Source organism: Carlito syrichta, unplaced genomic scaffold, assembly GCF_000164805.1.
Source record: "Carlito syrichta isolate Samal-C Ts95f unplaced genomic scaffold, Tarsius_syrichta-2.0.1 Scaffold307093, whole genome shotgun sequence".
NCBI classification, from domain to species: Eukaryota; Metazoa; Chordata; class Mammalia; order Primates; family Tarsiidae; genus Carlito; species Carlito syrichta.
Genome location: NW_007251189.1, coordinates 156,862 through 173,054, shown reverse-complemented (window position 1 = coordinate 173,054; position 16,193 = coordinate 156,862). Strand labels below are relative to the sequence as shown.

Below are 16,193 nucleotides of genomic sequence, written 5' to 3'. Positions count from 1 at the left end.
TTTAAGACTTCATTCATATATATGGTATAAAGAAAGACTGGAGAAGGGCAGATCATATTATAAATATCTATCTTCAGTCTAGCTTCAAAAAATTGTAAATATACCATTAGAGCATTTTTTAACAGTGTGTTTTTTGGTATTGGCCAGCTTTCTATAGCCTTAATATCTCCAGTTACATAGTTTCAAATAACACAGTGAAACATCCTCCCAGTGCGAGCAGAAGCCGGCTGAACACACCAAGGGCCCCGTCCACGACTCGTACGTGAACCATGCCCAGCAGTCCGGGAGCCAGCCCCAGCCGCCGCCTGCCCCGCAGCCTCGCGGGGCGCCCCCTGATCCTCCGCGGCGCTGCGAGGCGGCCACGACCACCCCGGGCGTCCCGGCAGGGGGCAGCGCCCCCGCGTGCCCGCTGCTCCTGGCCGACAAGAGCGCGCTGGGCCTGAAGGGCAAGGAGCCCGTGGTGTACCCCTGGATGAAGAAGATCCATGTCAGCGCCGGTACGTGGCGCCGCTGGGGAGGCGCGGGAGGGTGGGCTGGGGCGCGGCCCGGGTTGGAGGGTCGGGGGTCAGGAGGGAGCGGCCCCGGGAAAGGGGGCCTCGGAGGGGAGCCCCCATCTGGCCCGGGCTGCAGTGGGCTGTGGGTATGTGCGCGCTAGCCAGCCGCCTGGTCCCAACGTGAGAACCCTTTTGTACCCAGGGTCCCTTTATCGGGAGATTTACGAGACGCCAAACTGTTAGGGCAGTAATTATAGCCCCCATAAATTTAATTGCCCTGGCAGAGGCTTCAGGCCATGTGTCTTTGAAGCTTTTCTTCAGCCCCAATGCCCAGCACCATTCTTTATGGCTCTCGGGTGTTTCCCGTTGTCAATAGCCTGTGAAACATTTTCTTTGCCGTTTTATGTATCTTGCGTGAACTTGGTGTCAGGTTATTATATAATGATGATGTCCAATTGCTCTTCCCCACCCCACCTTCTCTCTCCTCCGTTTCCTCTCTTCCACTCCCTCCTCCTTGGCCCTCTCCTTCGGGGTTCGGGGCTTTCAGTCAACCCCAGTTATAACGGAGGGGAGCCTAAACGCTCCCGAACCGCCTACACCCGGCAGCAGGGCTTGGAGCTGGAGAAGGAGTTCCACTTCAACCGCTACCTGACCCGGCGCCGCCGCATCGAGATCGCGCACACGCTCTGCTTGTCTGAGCGCCAGGTCAAGATCTGGTTTCAGAACCGGAGGATGAAGTGGAAGAAAGATCACAAACTGCCCAACACCAAGATGCGATCCTCCAACTCGGCCTCAGCTTCGGCCGGCCCGCCAGGGAAAGCACAAACACAGAGTCCGCACCCCCATTCCCATTCCCACCCCCACCCGGGCACCTCCACACCCGTTCCCTCCTCCATATAATCTTCTAGAGACCTAGATCTGTTTCTGTCCCTTACCTGCTTTTCTCCTCTCTTTTCCTGCCCCTTTCCTCCTTCACCCTTCCCTCTCTGGACCATAATAAACACCAAAACAAACCCAACTTGGTGAAAAGGATAACCAAAAAGAAGACATTATCCGGGTAAGAGTGTGTGCTGGTTGCCACCCCAGCGAGGACTGTTGTCCAGGATGCTGGCTGGTGGAACAACCTGCTGGCCTGAACAAGGCTGCTAGATTTGGATACCTGAGAAAGACTACTTGGTATCAAATACTTTTGAGATGGCTAAAGTCAGCTGCACAGCCCATGCTGACTGGGGACATGTACGTGTATATTTGTTGCAAGCAGAAAAATATAGACCCTTTCCCCACCGTCCTTGCCTCCTCCTCTTCCCCCATTAAGGCAGCTCAACCAAGCTTGTATTGAACTGAATAAATGAGTAGACATTGTGGACCTCACAAGATTATTTAATGCTTAAAATGTGTAGACCTTGATGGTAGGTGTGACATGTTAGTTTCCCTTCCTTGCATTTATTTAAGATACTGTTATAGTTATTGTTGTCCTATTCTGGGGCACAATCTTGGGGGAGAGGGGAGTGCATTTAGACCTATGTGGAACTGTACAAATTGTGATGTGGCTGTATAGAAAGCCATGTACAAAGAATAAACTCCACTTTAAAGACACATTAAAAATGTAACACAGATTTGTGTGTTTTCTCAGCTTTTCACTAAGAAAACAAAAGTCCTCTGGATTGAGATGCTTGACCTCACATGTTAAAAACCTTGTAGATGGTTTGAGCTGCATTCACTTCACTTTGATTCTGACTGCTCACGTAATTTGTGGTAGTGTGTATGTGTCTCTCTGTGTGTGTGTATGTTCAACTTGAGCTGAACTCTTGTCAAGCTTGACCCACTGTGGAAAAGTTCCAAAGAGCAGGAGGGCTCTTGAGCTCTGAGAGGGCTCCTCTTCTTCCCAAACTTGGCCAGGCTTTCAGGCTTCAAGTCTCTGTAAGGCATAGAAACGTGTCCTTCTCTGCAATGAAAGCTGAAACCATGAAGTGCTGTGGGCCCAGGAGTTTCTGCAGCTGTTCTACACACTGAACTCTGAGCACACTTGGAAAGAAGTGGTCTCTTTGGTATTTATTGCACCTTCACACTTAATCTGCCTGTTTCCCTGGAGATGAAAAAATAGTTTGTGCAAAGGGTTGAGATTGTTTTTTTGTTTCTTGGCTATTAAGGTCTTCTTCGTTAACTACAGCTTGGGAATTTTTGTTTGTTTGCTTGTTTTGTTTGTTTCTCTTTTCTGAAGGAATAGCTTTCAAAATAAAGTGAATTTTCCAAGCACACTCTCAAAAATTTCTTCTGAGGAAAGAAAAAGCATAATGATACCCCAACAATGCACCCCAAGCAAAGTAGACCTGAGAGAGTTCACTAGTGGAAGATAGCCAAACTCTGAACTAGGGTCATTTTTCTCAAAGGCTTTGTGATATTTCCGTTGAATTCCAGAGATTTCGATCCAGAGTCGAAAATCAAAACCCACTTCTCAATCTCCATAACCGTAGTATTTATTTACTGATTTAGACCTGGTGTTCACTGCAGAGAGTACCCTGCAACAAGATACTGAAAACCAATGCACATTAGCCCCAGAATATTAGAACTGTCACCTGGCTTTGAAAAAGTGCAGTTTTTAGGTCATGTAGTATTACAGGCATAGTTGGGGGGGTCCACCCACCTCTGCAATATCAGATACATTTTAAGCACATTTTAAAAACCAGGGCTAAAACACTTTAGCCAGTGTCACTGCTGGTACCCCTTTCACCTCTGCTGCCCTGTGTGAGATACAGACAAAGGTGATCAGTTCTGTACCTATAAACAAATCAGATTGGACAGGAAAGTGATGAGCACCAGTCTCTGAGGGGCCAGAAAACTGTGGGGTGAACAAACACACACATGCCTTTCCAAGTCAGGACAAACCTAGCATAAAGTGCATTTTATAAGGTGTGAACAGTGCCAGGGATTTCTGGAGGCAATGCAACTGCTGCTGAAACTTATTAACCCTCCCCCTACTACATGCACTTGTAAAACAAAATTAAATCACGCTGAAAATAGCAATTTTCCCAGGAATCATTAATCACCTCATACAATAAATACTTCTTTGTAATTCAACAGCAATTCTGAAAGGCATTCTCTGGGAAAAGTCTGTGAAGGAGAGAGGGATCTTCTTGCAAATAATGTGGTCTCAGGCAAAGACACAGCATCTTGGCTGTCTGCTAAAAAAAAAAAAAAATGCCTAGACTCTCGTTGGAAATTGTGTGTCAAGCTGCAAAATCTCAAATGGCAGATTATCATCATTTAAGGTAAATTCTTACATTTCTCCTTTATGGGGAAGGAGGGCTATGGGGACATTCATTAGCTTCCCGCTGGAGGCAGTTGTATGGGGATGAAGGAGGTGACTTTCTTTCATTTGCTCCTGTAGCCTATCCAGAAAAAGAAGAGAGAGGATTGAGTTAGTTTTTTCTAATATCCCAGGACAAAATGGCAGTTTTGTCCAAACTGTATTGATTCTTAAGACATTGATGAGTTTTACAAAACCAAAATTATTGAAAATGAGCCAAAGAATTGTCATTTCTTCACAGTGTTTTGCCTGTTTCAGATTTGGCCCTTAAAGGAGCTTGTTATAACAGATTAGAAAATCCCACTTTGCGCTTCAAAATCATGCATTGTCTGCCCTTTGCTAGGGCAACCATTAGAGTTCACCGAGAGGACAAATTTTCTATCTCATTAATTGGTTTTTTTAAAAGCAAACCCCACTGGCCCCTCAAACCCTTGACCTTTAAAGACAGTATTTTGTGTTAGCTCTATAATTCTCCTACCAAAATGACCCCTACACATGCTCTCCTCTTCTTTCTTTCTCCTTCCTTCCTTCCAGTACACACTCATCTGCTTTAGTCACAGAGCCAAGCTGTGCATGACTCCAGAGATAAAAGTTTTGTCAACATCTGAAATCAACCTAAATCGGATAGGAGACACTTTAATGGTCACAGTTTGAATTAAGTACTTAACACTCTCCCCCTTGAAGAAAAACGGCACTTTGCAGGCTTCCTTCCCTAGTTTTGCTGAAATCTACGATATACCCGGTGTTTTATTACAGTGGGAATTCAACTGTGACAGGCATAGTAGAGTACTTAATACCCAGGATGGAGCTCATGGGAAGATTACCTAGATATATGGGGGTGGGAGGGAGGTTGTCTGCACAGCTCTCTGACTTTATACCCAGCTGTCCCAGGGTGCCCAATTCTACTACATCTCAGTCTTCTCCCATGCGGTGGGTGTCACTATCTCCCTTCTGTCCCCCTGTTCCCCTACACTTCCAAACGGTGCCGCTCTTTTCAATATTGCCTTCCCTCTAGCAATTCCAACATAGAAACAGATCAGTGGCTCTTTCTCTTTAGAATGGAAGTAAAGAAAATCCACAATCAACGTAGCAAACAGAGCCTGGGGCTTCCCACCTGATTTGGTGGGTTCTGTGCAAGCATAGGCTGTCCTTGGCATCCCCTCAGTCTTTGCATCCCTAGACACAGTCTTGTATAGAAGGACACAGGCACACCTTTCTCAACAGCCGCTCCTTCTGTGCATTGTACACTGACCCAAGAATAACTCTGCTTCATGTGTCTAAGAGTATGGGCTGGAAACAATAGGAGAAGGAAGAGATGTGTGTTCTGTTCCCTTGATAATGAGGCTGCTGTGTCTGTCTTGAAACCTACTTGTAGGCAACTTCTGGTTTGGAACTCTGACATTTCTTCTGAAGGCTCCAAATTCATGGAGCATCCTCTGACCCCCCACCATTTCAGTTCAGCCCCTACTCTCTCTGGGATTGATTCCCGGGACTGAAAGAGATTGCCAGATTTGAAATAATGTCCAAGGTGAAAGAGATCTGGAGGTCTTTTTGGTTCAGTCTTCTCAATTTACAGATGAGAAAACTGAGGAAGCTGAAGGATCCCCTCCATCAAGTTCCTTGTGTTAGTGTATAGGTGGAATGGAGCCTGTAGACACACACACACACACACACACACACACACACACACACACACACACAGACACACACACCCCAGGGATAAGTGCACAGGCATAATTCCTGTGCAGAAGCTATTCTGCCAGGAATGGATGTAAGTAACTAGGCTTATGTTTGTAGTGGGTGGCCACAGGTGTACGCTGCCGGGGTTCCTCTCTGATGAGACATAAAAGCTTCCTGAGAACTTTTATAACCAAACCACCCTAGTCATGGCACTTTGGTGGGCTGACCAGTAGGCACAGAAGAGAATTGATGTCAGGGAGTCCGGGAGAAAAGTGGGCTCTTTGCTGTAGACAGTGCTCATAATCCCAGAATCACTAATTCTGCTACGCAGGCTGATCCTGGCATTTCGATGGTAGTTGCTTACCCTGGACCAGGGCAAGGGTGAATGCGTTCTGGAGGCCTGGGGAACAAAAAACCAAACAGGGACTCTGGTTGCAGCTGATAAAGGTGTAGCGCCTGTTTGAGAGAGATATTGAAATTGTAATCTTTGAGGTCACGTGACTCATTAAATAATTAATGCAGATCGTCAGGAATGGATCGGAGTCGTCAGGGCCTCACTAGGAATGAATCTCTCAGAAGTGAGACTCCAACTTCCTATTTGATTTTTTAAAATACAAACCCTCAGATTTATCTCCAGAGGCTTTTAACTCCTTCAGGAAGGCAGGAGAAAGCTCTTCGGCGGAGAGGAGCGGAACTGGCAGGCCCTCGCTGGGTCTTGGGGCTTTTTCCGCAGGGTTTCTGCGAGTCCGGGGAGCGCGCCGCGTCCGGGGAAACGTGAGTTCGGGCTTTGGTTTTCTGCGGTCACATCCTGGCTTTGGTGATGAAGTGGGATGGATGCGTAGACAGTTGGTAATGTTCTGATTCACGCTGGGGAAGGCTGCAGAGATACCACAGGACGGCCGCGCGGCTTTGTTCAATTTTCCCGGCGTCCATAAATCACCCGCGCCGGGCGAGCGAGGGAGCAAGCGAGCGCCAAAAATGCAGAGAGAGAGGGTATAGCCGCGACGGTGGCCATTGCGGAGCCAGAGACCTGGGCAACATCTTTCTGTGACTCATGAGTCTAAACGATTTATGGGGAACGGCAGCCATGGATATTAGAGACTTGGGGATAAGGAAATAGCAAAATAATAATAATGATAATAACAACAACGATTACAATTACAGCACCCCTAAGCATCACGCTGGTGATGACTGGTGGCATAGCGGATCTTTCTGGGGCGAAGTTGAGTGGCACATCACAGGATGGCTGAGTACCCCTTGCTCAGGGTCACACCAGGAGCCCCAAGGCCAGGGGCACTCCCTTTGGGGACACAGCCAGCCAATTTGAACAAGAGAAAGGGACCCAGCGTGGATTCACTGAATCCCATTCTGATGGCGTGGGGGCCTGCTGGTCAAATGGTGGCAGGGGCCAGCTGCCAGCTTTTGGCCACTTGTTCAACCAGCTAGGGGACTCTGAAACCAGGGGCCAGGGGACTCCTTGGCCGGCTATTCGGTAGCCCCTCTTGGCTCTTATCAACAAGATTATGTGGATGCAGGACAGGCAGTGGAGGACTGGTTTAGGGCAGGCAGGGTTATGGGGAGGCTACCTGCATCTGGATGAAGGGGTAGTGAGGGCAAAGCCAGATTTGTAGAAGCAAAGGGCCCGCAGAGTACCAGTGGAGCCTAGAACTTGTCCGAGCCAGGACCCAGCGCAGGAAGATTCTTTGCCCCTTCACCAGCATCGCTGCCCCCTCAGAAAGTTGACTGATGACTCCAAGATCATTTGCTGGTTAGAGAGCAAGGGAGGAAGAGATTGCAACAGAATTAGGGCCTTGAGCTGGTTTGTGGTCCTGTGCAAGGCCGGGCAAGATAAGCCTCCTTGATCGAGTATTGTCCAGCACCCATGTCCTTCCCAGTTTCCAACAACCTTAGTCGGCCTGCTCTGAAGGACGGGGCACTGCTGCAGTCCCATCAATGCACTAGAACCAAGCCCCAGGCTTGAGTGAACCAGAAGACAAAATCTCCCAAGACCGCCTCTGGCCGATGGACTGAACCTGAGTCTGATTTCCCGCCAACAGAAATGAACACTATTAGTGAGGTTTCAAGAGAGTCCGTGATTGAATGCTCCCAGACAAAGCTTCCCTTTGTTAGGAAAGGAAAATAAAGCCAGCGTTCACATTCTCCAAGTTGGGGTGCAGGAGGCACTCTCTGAGAGAAGCCCACACCGTCAGCAAAACCTCTTCTACCTTCCCATCCTCCCCCTTCTAGTTCATTTTCTTTCCTTCGCCCCCCACCCATCCCCAACCAACACCCCCCCCCCCAAAAAAAGAAAGAAAAAGAGAGTATGGGTGTGGAGATGGAGTATGTATTTATTTTACAAAAATAAATCACCATCTTCGGGCCATTTGTAGACTGGAACATTTCGAGCAATGAGTGCGCCGCATGGACGAGTGCCCTGGCGACTCCTCCGTGTCCGCGTCACCCCCGGGGCCACCCTGGCGCCCGCGCGGCCGCGATCCCCCACTCCGATCCTCCAGCTCCCTTCCCTCGCAGCCACCGTTCACTCTCTGCTGTTTATTTGTCTGCAGAGCGTCTGGACACCGGAAAAGACGATTCCCTGAGCGCCTGGGGTTGGAGACAATTCCTGGTTCAGATTTAAACGTCTTTCGAGGTAAGCGCTGAGCCAAACTCTTCACCGCCTCGCGGGACTTTTGCACCAGGGCGGTTGGGAGGAGTTTACCCTCCGGGCTTCTGAAACTGAGGCCTGTGGAAAGAGAATTCTGGTCAATATTTAACTTCGGAGGAGTTTGGAGTTGGAGTCTCCGCGGCTACACGCCCCGCGAGTGCGGGGGTTTCAGGCAGACAAAGGATTACCCCAAAGCCAGCGAGAGGCAGGAGCCGTGATGGAAGCCAAAGCTGGGGTGGAGGGAGTCTGAAGGGGTGTGTTTGTTTCCTCCTGAGAGCCCCAAACAAGTCGCCACACTGAACAGCAGGGCGAGAGCAAGCGAAGGCCACGGGCGCGGCGGCCGCTGCGTGGGCCGCTCTCCTCGTCGACCCAGGAGTCTGCGGAGGCTGCGAGTTAGGAAATTGTCGCCAGTCCTAGCTCTCGGTTGAAGAAAACGTCTCACCATCTTGCGGTTTCTCCGATCCTTTTGCCTTTCCTCCTTTTGCCTTTCCTCTATGGGAGAGAAATTGCTATATTGGGAACATTTAGGCCTTGGCAGGCAGCGGATCTTCTCTGGTCCGTGGTCAGGGCTGATCGAGGGTCTTCCTACCGGAAAAGCACGGTCTTCTATGTCTCCACGTTTTCTTTTCCTATTTGGAATCTGGGAAAACTCTTTAAAATTCTTTTCAAGTTCTGACTTAATTTGTTCTTAGTTTGGGATGCGGGGAGGTAATTACTGTGGTTTATTACCTTGTAAAAGATCCATAAATTACGTGCCTGTTTGGGGGAGGGGCTGCTGGAATAGCTTTCAGAAACTTGGTATGAACGAATGAGTTTGCTTTGTTCTTTCAGGAATTGCTTCTTTCTAAAAAGTTTTGAGACTTTGTTTTTTATTCCCTAGGCCTCAATCTTCCCTAAAATTTGCACCCAAATAGATACCAGGGTGTTAACTAATTGCAACATGCTGTTTTAGTGGTGCTCTAAGGCTGATATGGAACTCTGGATACAATTATTATTTTATCGAATAGGATGTAAACAGAGCAATGGTAAAACTGCCTTACTTTTCCAGCTACTGTACATCTGTTTATATCAAATATAGATGGAACATTTCAGGAATTTGTAACTCTGTGTGTATATACGATTTGCATCTCTGCAAACAACAGAACAATTGCATGTGTAAACAGTTACAGGACTTTGGGGCCTTGTGTATAACACGATATACACATCCATATGTGTCCAGAGAACTTGGAGCCCATTTGTTCTGCACTTGCACACACAGGAAGTATCTCATGTTAAATAACAATCTATCATCTACACACACACACACACACACACACACACACACAGAGAGAGAGAGAGAGAGAAGCTCCTTACCTGATGCTGAGTAGAAAACTCACTAGACTAAGGGGATAAAAATGTTAAGTGTATTTTTGATAGAGAAATCAGATTGCAATGTTTGAGTGCAGATACATATAATTTGCCAACAGCTTTGCAAATATTGACTAATGGTCTGTATCCTTGGTTGCTTGCTCCTTCCCAGCCAACTTTCTCCCTATTTTGACTCTGGTAGACTGGACCACAGCATGGGTCCCAACCCTGGCCAGGTTGGAGGCTGGTGGAGTGAGTGAAGGGGCACTGGCAGCTGGGTTTTTAAAAGGCTCATAGCTTTGCTCCAGGAAAGTGGATTTCAGAGTGTGAAGGAGGACTCTCAGCTGCTAGTTTCTCAGATGGATCACCCAGGCCACAAACTCTCTTAAGGAAACAATTTTTAGCTAGAAAGTTAAATTTCCTGGTGCTTCTCAGATTTCCCCCTTCTCATCCCACCAAATTGACCCATCCTACCCCAAGTTGTTCATGTTAATTGTTAAGCAGCAGTTGGAACATTAACCGGGTTGTTAGCAGCAGTGTGGAGGCTCTAGGCTGGAACTGAGATGCCGCTGGGTTTTGCTGGCGTTAAGGCATTTCTCTGAGGCAGTACCAACAACTTCTCTCATTGATTTATGACTTCAAGAATTTTGATTTGTTCAAGACTGTTCTGAGAGTTCTGAAGGGGGCCCCTTCTCATCTTTGAGTTGATGCCTCTACAGAAAATGGGTGGGGAGCAACCCAGCAGTACAGCAACCAGTACTTCCAGGTCCTTTTCTAGGGTATCTGAAGAGGTCAATGTGAATGACTGGGGGGTATAAGGGGGGTAGGTGGCAGTAAGAATGAGAGAACTGAGTTTTGGGGGGACAGGAAAATGAGTTTTTGGGAACCAATCCTTGGCCCTGTCTCCCATCCCTCAAACCTGACAGAGGCAGGTTTTCACTTTGGGTTCTTATTTTTCTGCTTGTGATTTAGATAAGAACTGAGAAAGTTCACATAGAGGTCCTCTTCTGGCTATACAACAGACAGAACCATGTTGGAATATTGCCACCAGCTAAAGCCAGGGCTTGCTTACAAGAGACTAAGTCTGTTTTCTTGGCCTTCTGATTTGGACACTCCATGACTGACCAGGCCCCCTTATTGAGGGCATTACTTTCTCATCAGACCCCTTCTGTTCCCCTGCAGGGGAGAAGGAGAGGAGAAGAATCATGCACAGCCTCCTGCCACTGCTACAAGTGAGTCCTCACACTCGGGCATAGCCAGCTGAAGACCCACTCCAGGAACAAAAGAATATGGCATGAGGATCTTACGGGCCTCAGAGCACTCTCAAAATTCAGAAACTAAGACCAGAAAAGATGGGCTTTTAGATAGTTTGTAAAGGGGTACAATGTTGAAATCAGTGGGCAATGTCACCAAGCAGAAGACAGGAGCAGAGGTGGAATCGGGTGGCAGCAGCTTGTTTCAGTCAGGTTCCTCCTGAGCGGAGCTGGTTCTGAAGAGAGTTCTGAAAAGAGCTCCTTCTTATCTTTGATCTGATGCCTCTGCAGAAACATGGCTGAGGTGGGGAAAGAGCTTGCTGGTGGACAGAGAGTCGTCGTAGGGGAGCATGGGCCTGCCTGAAGAGAGGGTTCCAGGTTTCTTCTAGGGTAAATCAAGGGACTCCAGTGAAGGTTGGTTTTGTTTTGTTTTTTCTCTTACAGAGCAATTAGATCATGTCCTGTGACATTTTTTCATCTTTAGAAACCTATACTTTCACGTGTCACTCAGCTATGCACTGAGGAAATGCATAAGTGCAGGTTTGGCCAGGGCACCAGATCCCTCTGGATTTTGCAAAACACTGACCCATCAGTCTATAGCCAAGCACATCTTTCCTAGTGGACTCTCAGTGAACAAAACCAACTGGACTTGGAGGAGATGTTTTGACCTTTTGTCAGGTAATTATGGGCCTTTTGGGTTTCTCCAGTGGCTGTGGTATATGGTGTGGGTGTTAACATACTCCATACAATGGCAGACCTTGAGGAAGTCTGCCCGACCAGCCTGTCATTTCTGGGCCTAGCCTTTGCATTTTGATATGCTGGCCTACTAGCCAGAGGAGACTTGGGTGAGCCGGATTCAGCTTGTCCATGGGAGGGAGGCCTTAGAAAAAGTTAAGTGGATTCTGAGAATATTAGTAGCATTGCTGTTTCCTTGTGTTTGGAGTGTGTGTAAAGAAATATAAGTGACATTGAGAGGTGCTGTATGGCATGCTTGGGGGGGGTGGGCCCCAGCATCCTACTGCTTAGACTCTTAAATTAAGCTCTTACCACTGTTGATCAAGGCCCCCCACTTCCCCTCCCCCAAAGCTAAATGTTCTTCTTGGAAACCTAGTTCCTTCAGTGATTCCCTATTTCAAATAAAAGGATTTAAGTTGACGTATGACCACGTGAGCACATAATACAGTGCATTATTGTGGCATTTGGAGCGGAGACCTAGGCAGGCTTCGCCTGTGATTACATTTTCTAGATTCTCTACAGAGCCAGAGCTTCCCCCCACCCCCACACACCCACCTCCTCCTCCTTCCCCTTCTCCGGAGAGCGCTCTCTGAGCGGGTTGCAGTTTTCAGCACTCATGGAGCGGTTCTGGGCGAGCTAACCGATGAGAGTCGAGGCCACACCAGGAGGATGGAATTTATTTTAAGGTATTTCCGCTGATTGTTCATATCTAGAGTGAGTTATGGCTGTGAGAGACAAAGGTCAGGCGAGGAGACCCTGGCTCATGGACAGGACCCTCAGTCTCTCTCTTCCTTTGTTTCTCTTTTAGAACCGAAACCGTTTGAATGATCCCAGTAGCGTCTCAGACTCTGAGCTTAATTCCCTGGAAAGTGTTGGGGGATGTAAAAGAGGGACGCTGGATGGCCTCCAGTGCGAGGGTGGCTTTGTCCACTGCAGCGGGGCAGGGCTGGAGTCTCAGGAACTGAGCCCCAGGCAGAGAGAGGGTCCTGAAGCCTAGCGCAGAGGTGGCCCAAGCTGAGCTCACAGGGCCAAGGCGAGACCACCTGGAGGGGGTGGGGGCTGGGTGGGTGAGAAGGGGAATCTTTCCCAGGTTGATGGTGTTTTACAGCCGGGGATGGAGGTTTAGGGCTGACCTGAGCAGCTGGAAGAGGAAAAGCAATGAGGGAAATGTGCAGATGCGCTGCCATTTTATTGATGATGCTTCCAGACACTTTGTTCTGTGCTGGGTTACAGAGCATGCTTCCCTACGATCCGGGCTCAAGGAGCCAGACCCAAGGAGCCGACCTGAGGGCCCACCATTGTTTCCCCTACCACCCTCTGCCCCAGGAGGGATGGAGGAAGACAGTTCAGATCTGGGAGCGCCTTGGGGGTGGGAGTGAGCATGCTGGATGCCCAGAGGCTCAGTTATTTGAATACTTGGGAGACAGAGGAAGGAAAAAGCCAGGGTTGGTTTTGCTCGATCTGGGCATTCCCTATATGCCCCTAGCTGGCTTGGAGAGTTCAAGGACTGGCCAAAGTGCCCTGGTTTGGAGAGAAGTCTGGAAGCAGAGTCCTCAGGAAGCAGAGGCAGACATTTCTCCTCCAGCTTCAGAGCTCCAGAAACGGAGCTGTAACCAGGCTGGAGGCAGATGAAAGTTAATGTATGCTTCCAATTTATGAGGAAAACCCAAACTAATTGGGCATTGGGGACCCCATACTCCTGGAAAGGGTGGAAACTCCCTGGAAAGATGCAGGAAACTACTTTCCTCTGCTCTTTGGAGCAGGGAAAGGGATGCCTACAAGAAGTCAGAAATCAGAAATCAGATTTGCCCCTTTGATTAAAAAACAGAAAATCTTTTTTTCCCCTGTACTTGAAAAAAGAATCAAATTGGGCTTCCCCTAGTTGAGTGGGATTTACTACCCCAGTATGGAAAGCGCCCTCCTGCCCTCCCCCGTGCCGGTCTCGGCAGTAACAGTGTTTAACTGAGGCCCTTTCAAGTGCTCTAAAACACCCCTTGGAAATAAAATGTAAGCTTTAATTGCTGTTCAATTACTTGTCAGCATTTCATATGATTTATGACCCAGTTCTGGCGCATTTTTGACCCAGTTAAAGACTCATAAATAATATAGTTTCGCTAGAAAGAATGAGAGAGGGAATAGAGGTTTGTTAGAGGCATCTTTTTATTGTCGCTTCAGTGCCAGCAAGCTGAATAAATACCTAACGATGGACTCCCGAGCTGGTTCTATTCAAAAGCGTGCACACTGAGGAGAAGCCACTAGCCACATTTATAGAGCACAGATTGGTTTTTTTCTCCCAGGAAAGAGCTAAAGCCACTGCATTATAGGTATAATACTGGTTATTAAAAAGGCCGGTCCCCTTCTACTCCCAAAATGCCAGCCTCACCCTCACAGGCGAATACATTTCCTCAGTGATATTCCTCCCCATCCTGGGATTTCGATGCCTCTTGCTGCCCACAGTTAGTCCTCACCTTCCTCCCTGGCTGCACAGCCTGGGCGCTGCCTGAGGCCCTCCCGGGGGTGTTCAGGAGGACACTTCCTTGAATGGTAGACAAGCACCGCAGGCACCTTTGTTGCTCCAAGTATTCTGGCGCTGAGAAAATGTTCTCTTCTAGTCCCTCTGGATGAGAGATCAGGAACTGCGGGGATTTGAGGGAACTGGGGAGAGCCAAGAGGTCCTCTCAGTAAAAAAAAAAAAAGCGCTGTGGGTTTGGCGGAGCCGGGTGAACTGCTGTGGGATTTGTCTAGAAAGGGCACAGCAGCGGCTGCGGGCAATTTCTGGAGGCGGAAATTTTAAAAAGTGGTACTTTCTCTTAAAAAACAATAATAACAAACCCACACACAAAATTCTGCCGCCAGTACGAATTATTGTTTTTAAATCATTTCGCCTGCGCTTGCTCCGAAGTCAGTCCTTTGGATTTCGGCGGAGGAGAGGCACGAGGCCCGGGCACCGGCAATCTGCGTGTCGGGACGCCAGACCCTGGTCTGGCGCTCCTGCCCGCCGCGACCCGCGGCCCAGAAGCCACCTGGGTGCGGGCGGACAGAGGCCCTGGCTGGAGCGGAGCTCCCACCCCAGATCAGCCTCGACTCCCTCAGCTCCTCGGGCCCGGTCCCCGCGTTCTGCCCTGCGCGGTCTCGGCGCCAGTGGAAAGGTATGCACTCCGCGCGCCCTGGGCCCCCGCGGCCCAGACCGACCCTTCCCCGGGCGGGTTCCCACGGCGAGCTGGCCTTCCCTGCAGCTGGCTCAGCTGAGAAAGCGGCGAGAGTCGCGTCAGCAGTTTGGAGGAGAAAGTGCGGGTTGATTATTGACCCACGCCTTCTTTCTTCAAATGCCACATCCGACCCGGCGGGTTTGAAGAGAAAATGCCGTATTTTTGCGGCCGGCTCTCACCTCCTACGCGGCCGGCTCCCCCTTTCAAGTTGCGCCGCAATATGCCATAAGGAGCAAGTGTTTGCTGTTTTGTGCTCTGTTTACAGCTTTGGGGCGCCGAGTCATAAATCTTGCCCAGCCATAAATGACAAAAACCATTGGTATGCATGAGGCCACCCTGGCCCGGAGTGCTTTTTGATTTCTCCCTTTTCCCCTGGCTTTGTTTTTGCTCTGAGGTGACACTCTGGCTCCTTGACAGTTTAAACATACTACTTATATTTTTAACACCTCCCTTTGAGAAGGACTCGCCGTTGACGCCTCGGAACTGCAGGAAAGCTCCATTTCTCTCTTTTTGCTACACTCATGCCCTTGCAGAGCTTGCTTTTGAGCTTGGGAGGCTTTGGGAGGAAGACCTCCCTCTTTGAAGTTGTAGCGATATTACCAAGCAAACTCGGGCCTTTCCTCTGCTCACCTCGGCGTTGCTCTATTCCACCAATTAGGAATAGAATATATGATGGATGTCGGTTTCTGCTGGGGTGAGAACTTCATCTGTCTCCCCTGTGGGTGAGCTGGGTGTCTGTACTGTGAAATGGGCACATGCGTTTCGGAGACCCGCGTTTCTAAGTACCGTTGTGTGTACCTGAGCCCAGAGCATCCCATTTCACTGCTGGGACAAACGTGCATCTTCTCCAGGCCATCTTCCTCCTGGCTGCTAGGATTTCGACAGTTTCTAAAAATATAACCAAAGATGGCCCAGTTGGCTCTCGGGAGGTCTCTGGAGAACAGCCTATCTCAGTGCCCCCAAAGATTGGATTGGGGTGGCAGGTGAAGTAAACTGCCCAAAGTCTGGGGAACTCACTTCTGCTTTTCTTTCCCCGCGCCCCGCAATTGGAAATGCCCAGGGCAGATGAATATGGTTTCTCAAACGGATTCCTAAGAAATAGAGCCCGGCAAGGGAGCCCCTTTGTGAGCGCCGTTTGTCCTCATTAGCATAATTTTCCTGGACTTTAGTGACGCCTAGGAGCGAGGGGAGGGAGGGCGTTGGGGGTGGGGGTAGGCTGCCCTCCTCCCGCCGCCGCCGAGCTCCCCCTCTCGCTCGAGTCCCTCCTCCCGCTCAGCCCCATCCCCCACGTCGGCCCGCGCTTCCCCAGCCGCCTCGGTCTCCCCTCCCGCCCGGCCCAGCACCCCCCGCCGCACCCCCGACCAGACGCTGCTCCGCGTGTAATATTCATAAGAAACATACCCAAGTCGGTGCCACTAGCCCAGGCAGAGCCCGGCGCCGCACTAGCGCTTATCTCCGGGCCACGGCTGCTGCCCTCGGGAAGGGCAGGGGGCGGGGGTGTGG

At 49.5% G+C, this 16,193-nt stretch overlaps 2 protein-coding genes across 2 annotated transcripts in view; both read left to right on the top strand.

The window, feature by feature from the left end:
• The window catches only part of HOXA4 (homeobox A4), a 2,254-nt gene extending 150 nt beyond the window's left edge, over positions 1 to 2,104 (top strand). The window contains exons 2-3 of the mRNA XM_008063840.2: positions 207 to 497; positions 1,042 to 2,104. Of these exons, the coding sequence (XP_008062031.1) occupies positions 207 to 497; positions 1,042 to 1,394 (644 nt within the window). The 3' untranslated portion in view covers positions 1,395 to 2,104. The remainder of the gene's footprint in view (positions 1 to 206; positions 498 to 1,041) is intronic.
• The window catches only part of HOXA3 (homeobox A3), a 45,553-nt gene that overhangs the window by 22,226 nt on the left and 7,134 nt on the right, over positions 1 to 16,193 (top strand). The window contains exons 3-4 of the mRNA XM_008063838.2: positions 3,576 to 3,763; positions 8,049 to 8,131. The gene's annotated coding sequence lies outside the window, so the exon portion shown is untranslated. The remainder of the gene's footprint in view (positions 1 to 3,575; positions 3,764 to 8,048; positions 8,132 to 16,193) is intronic.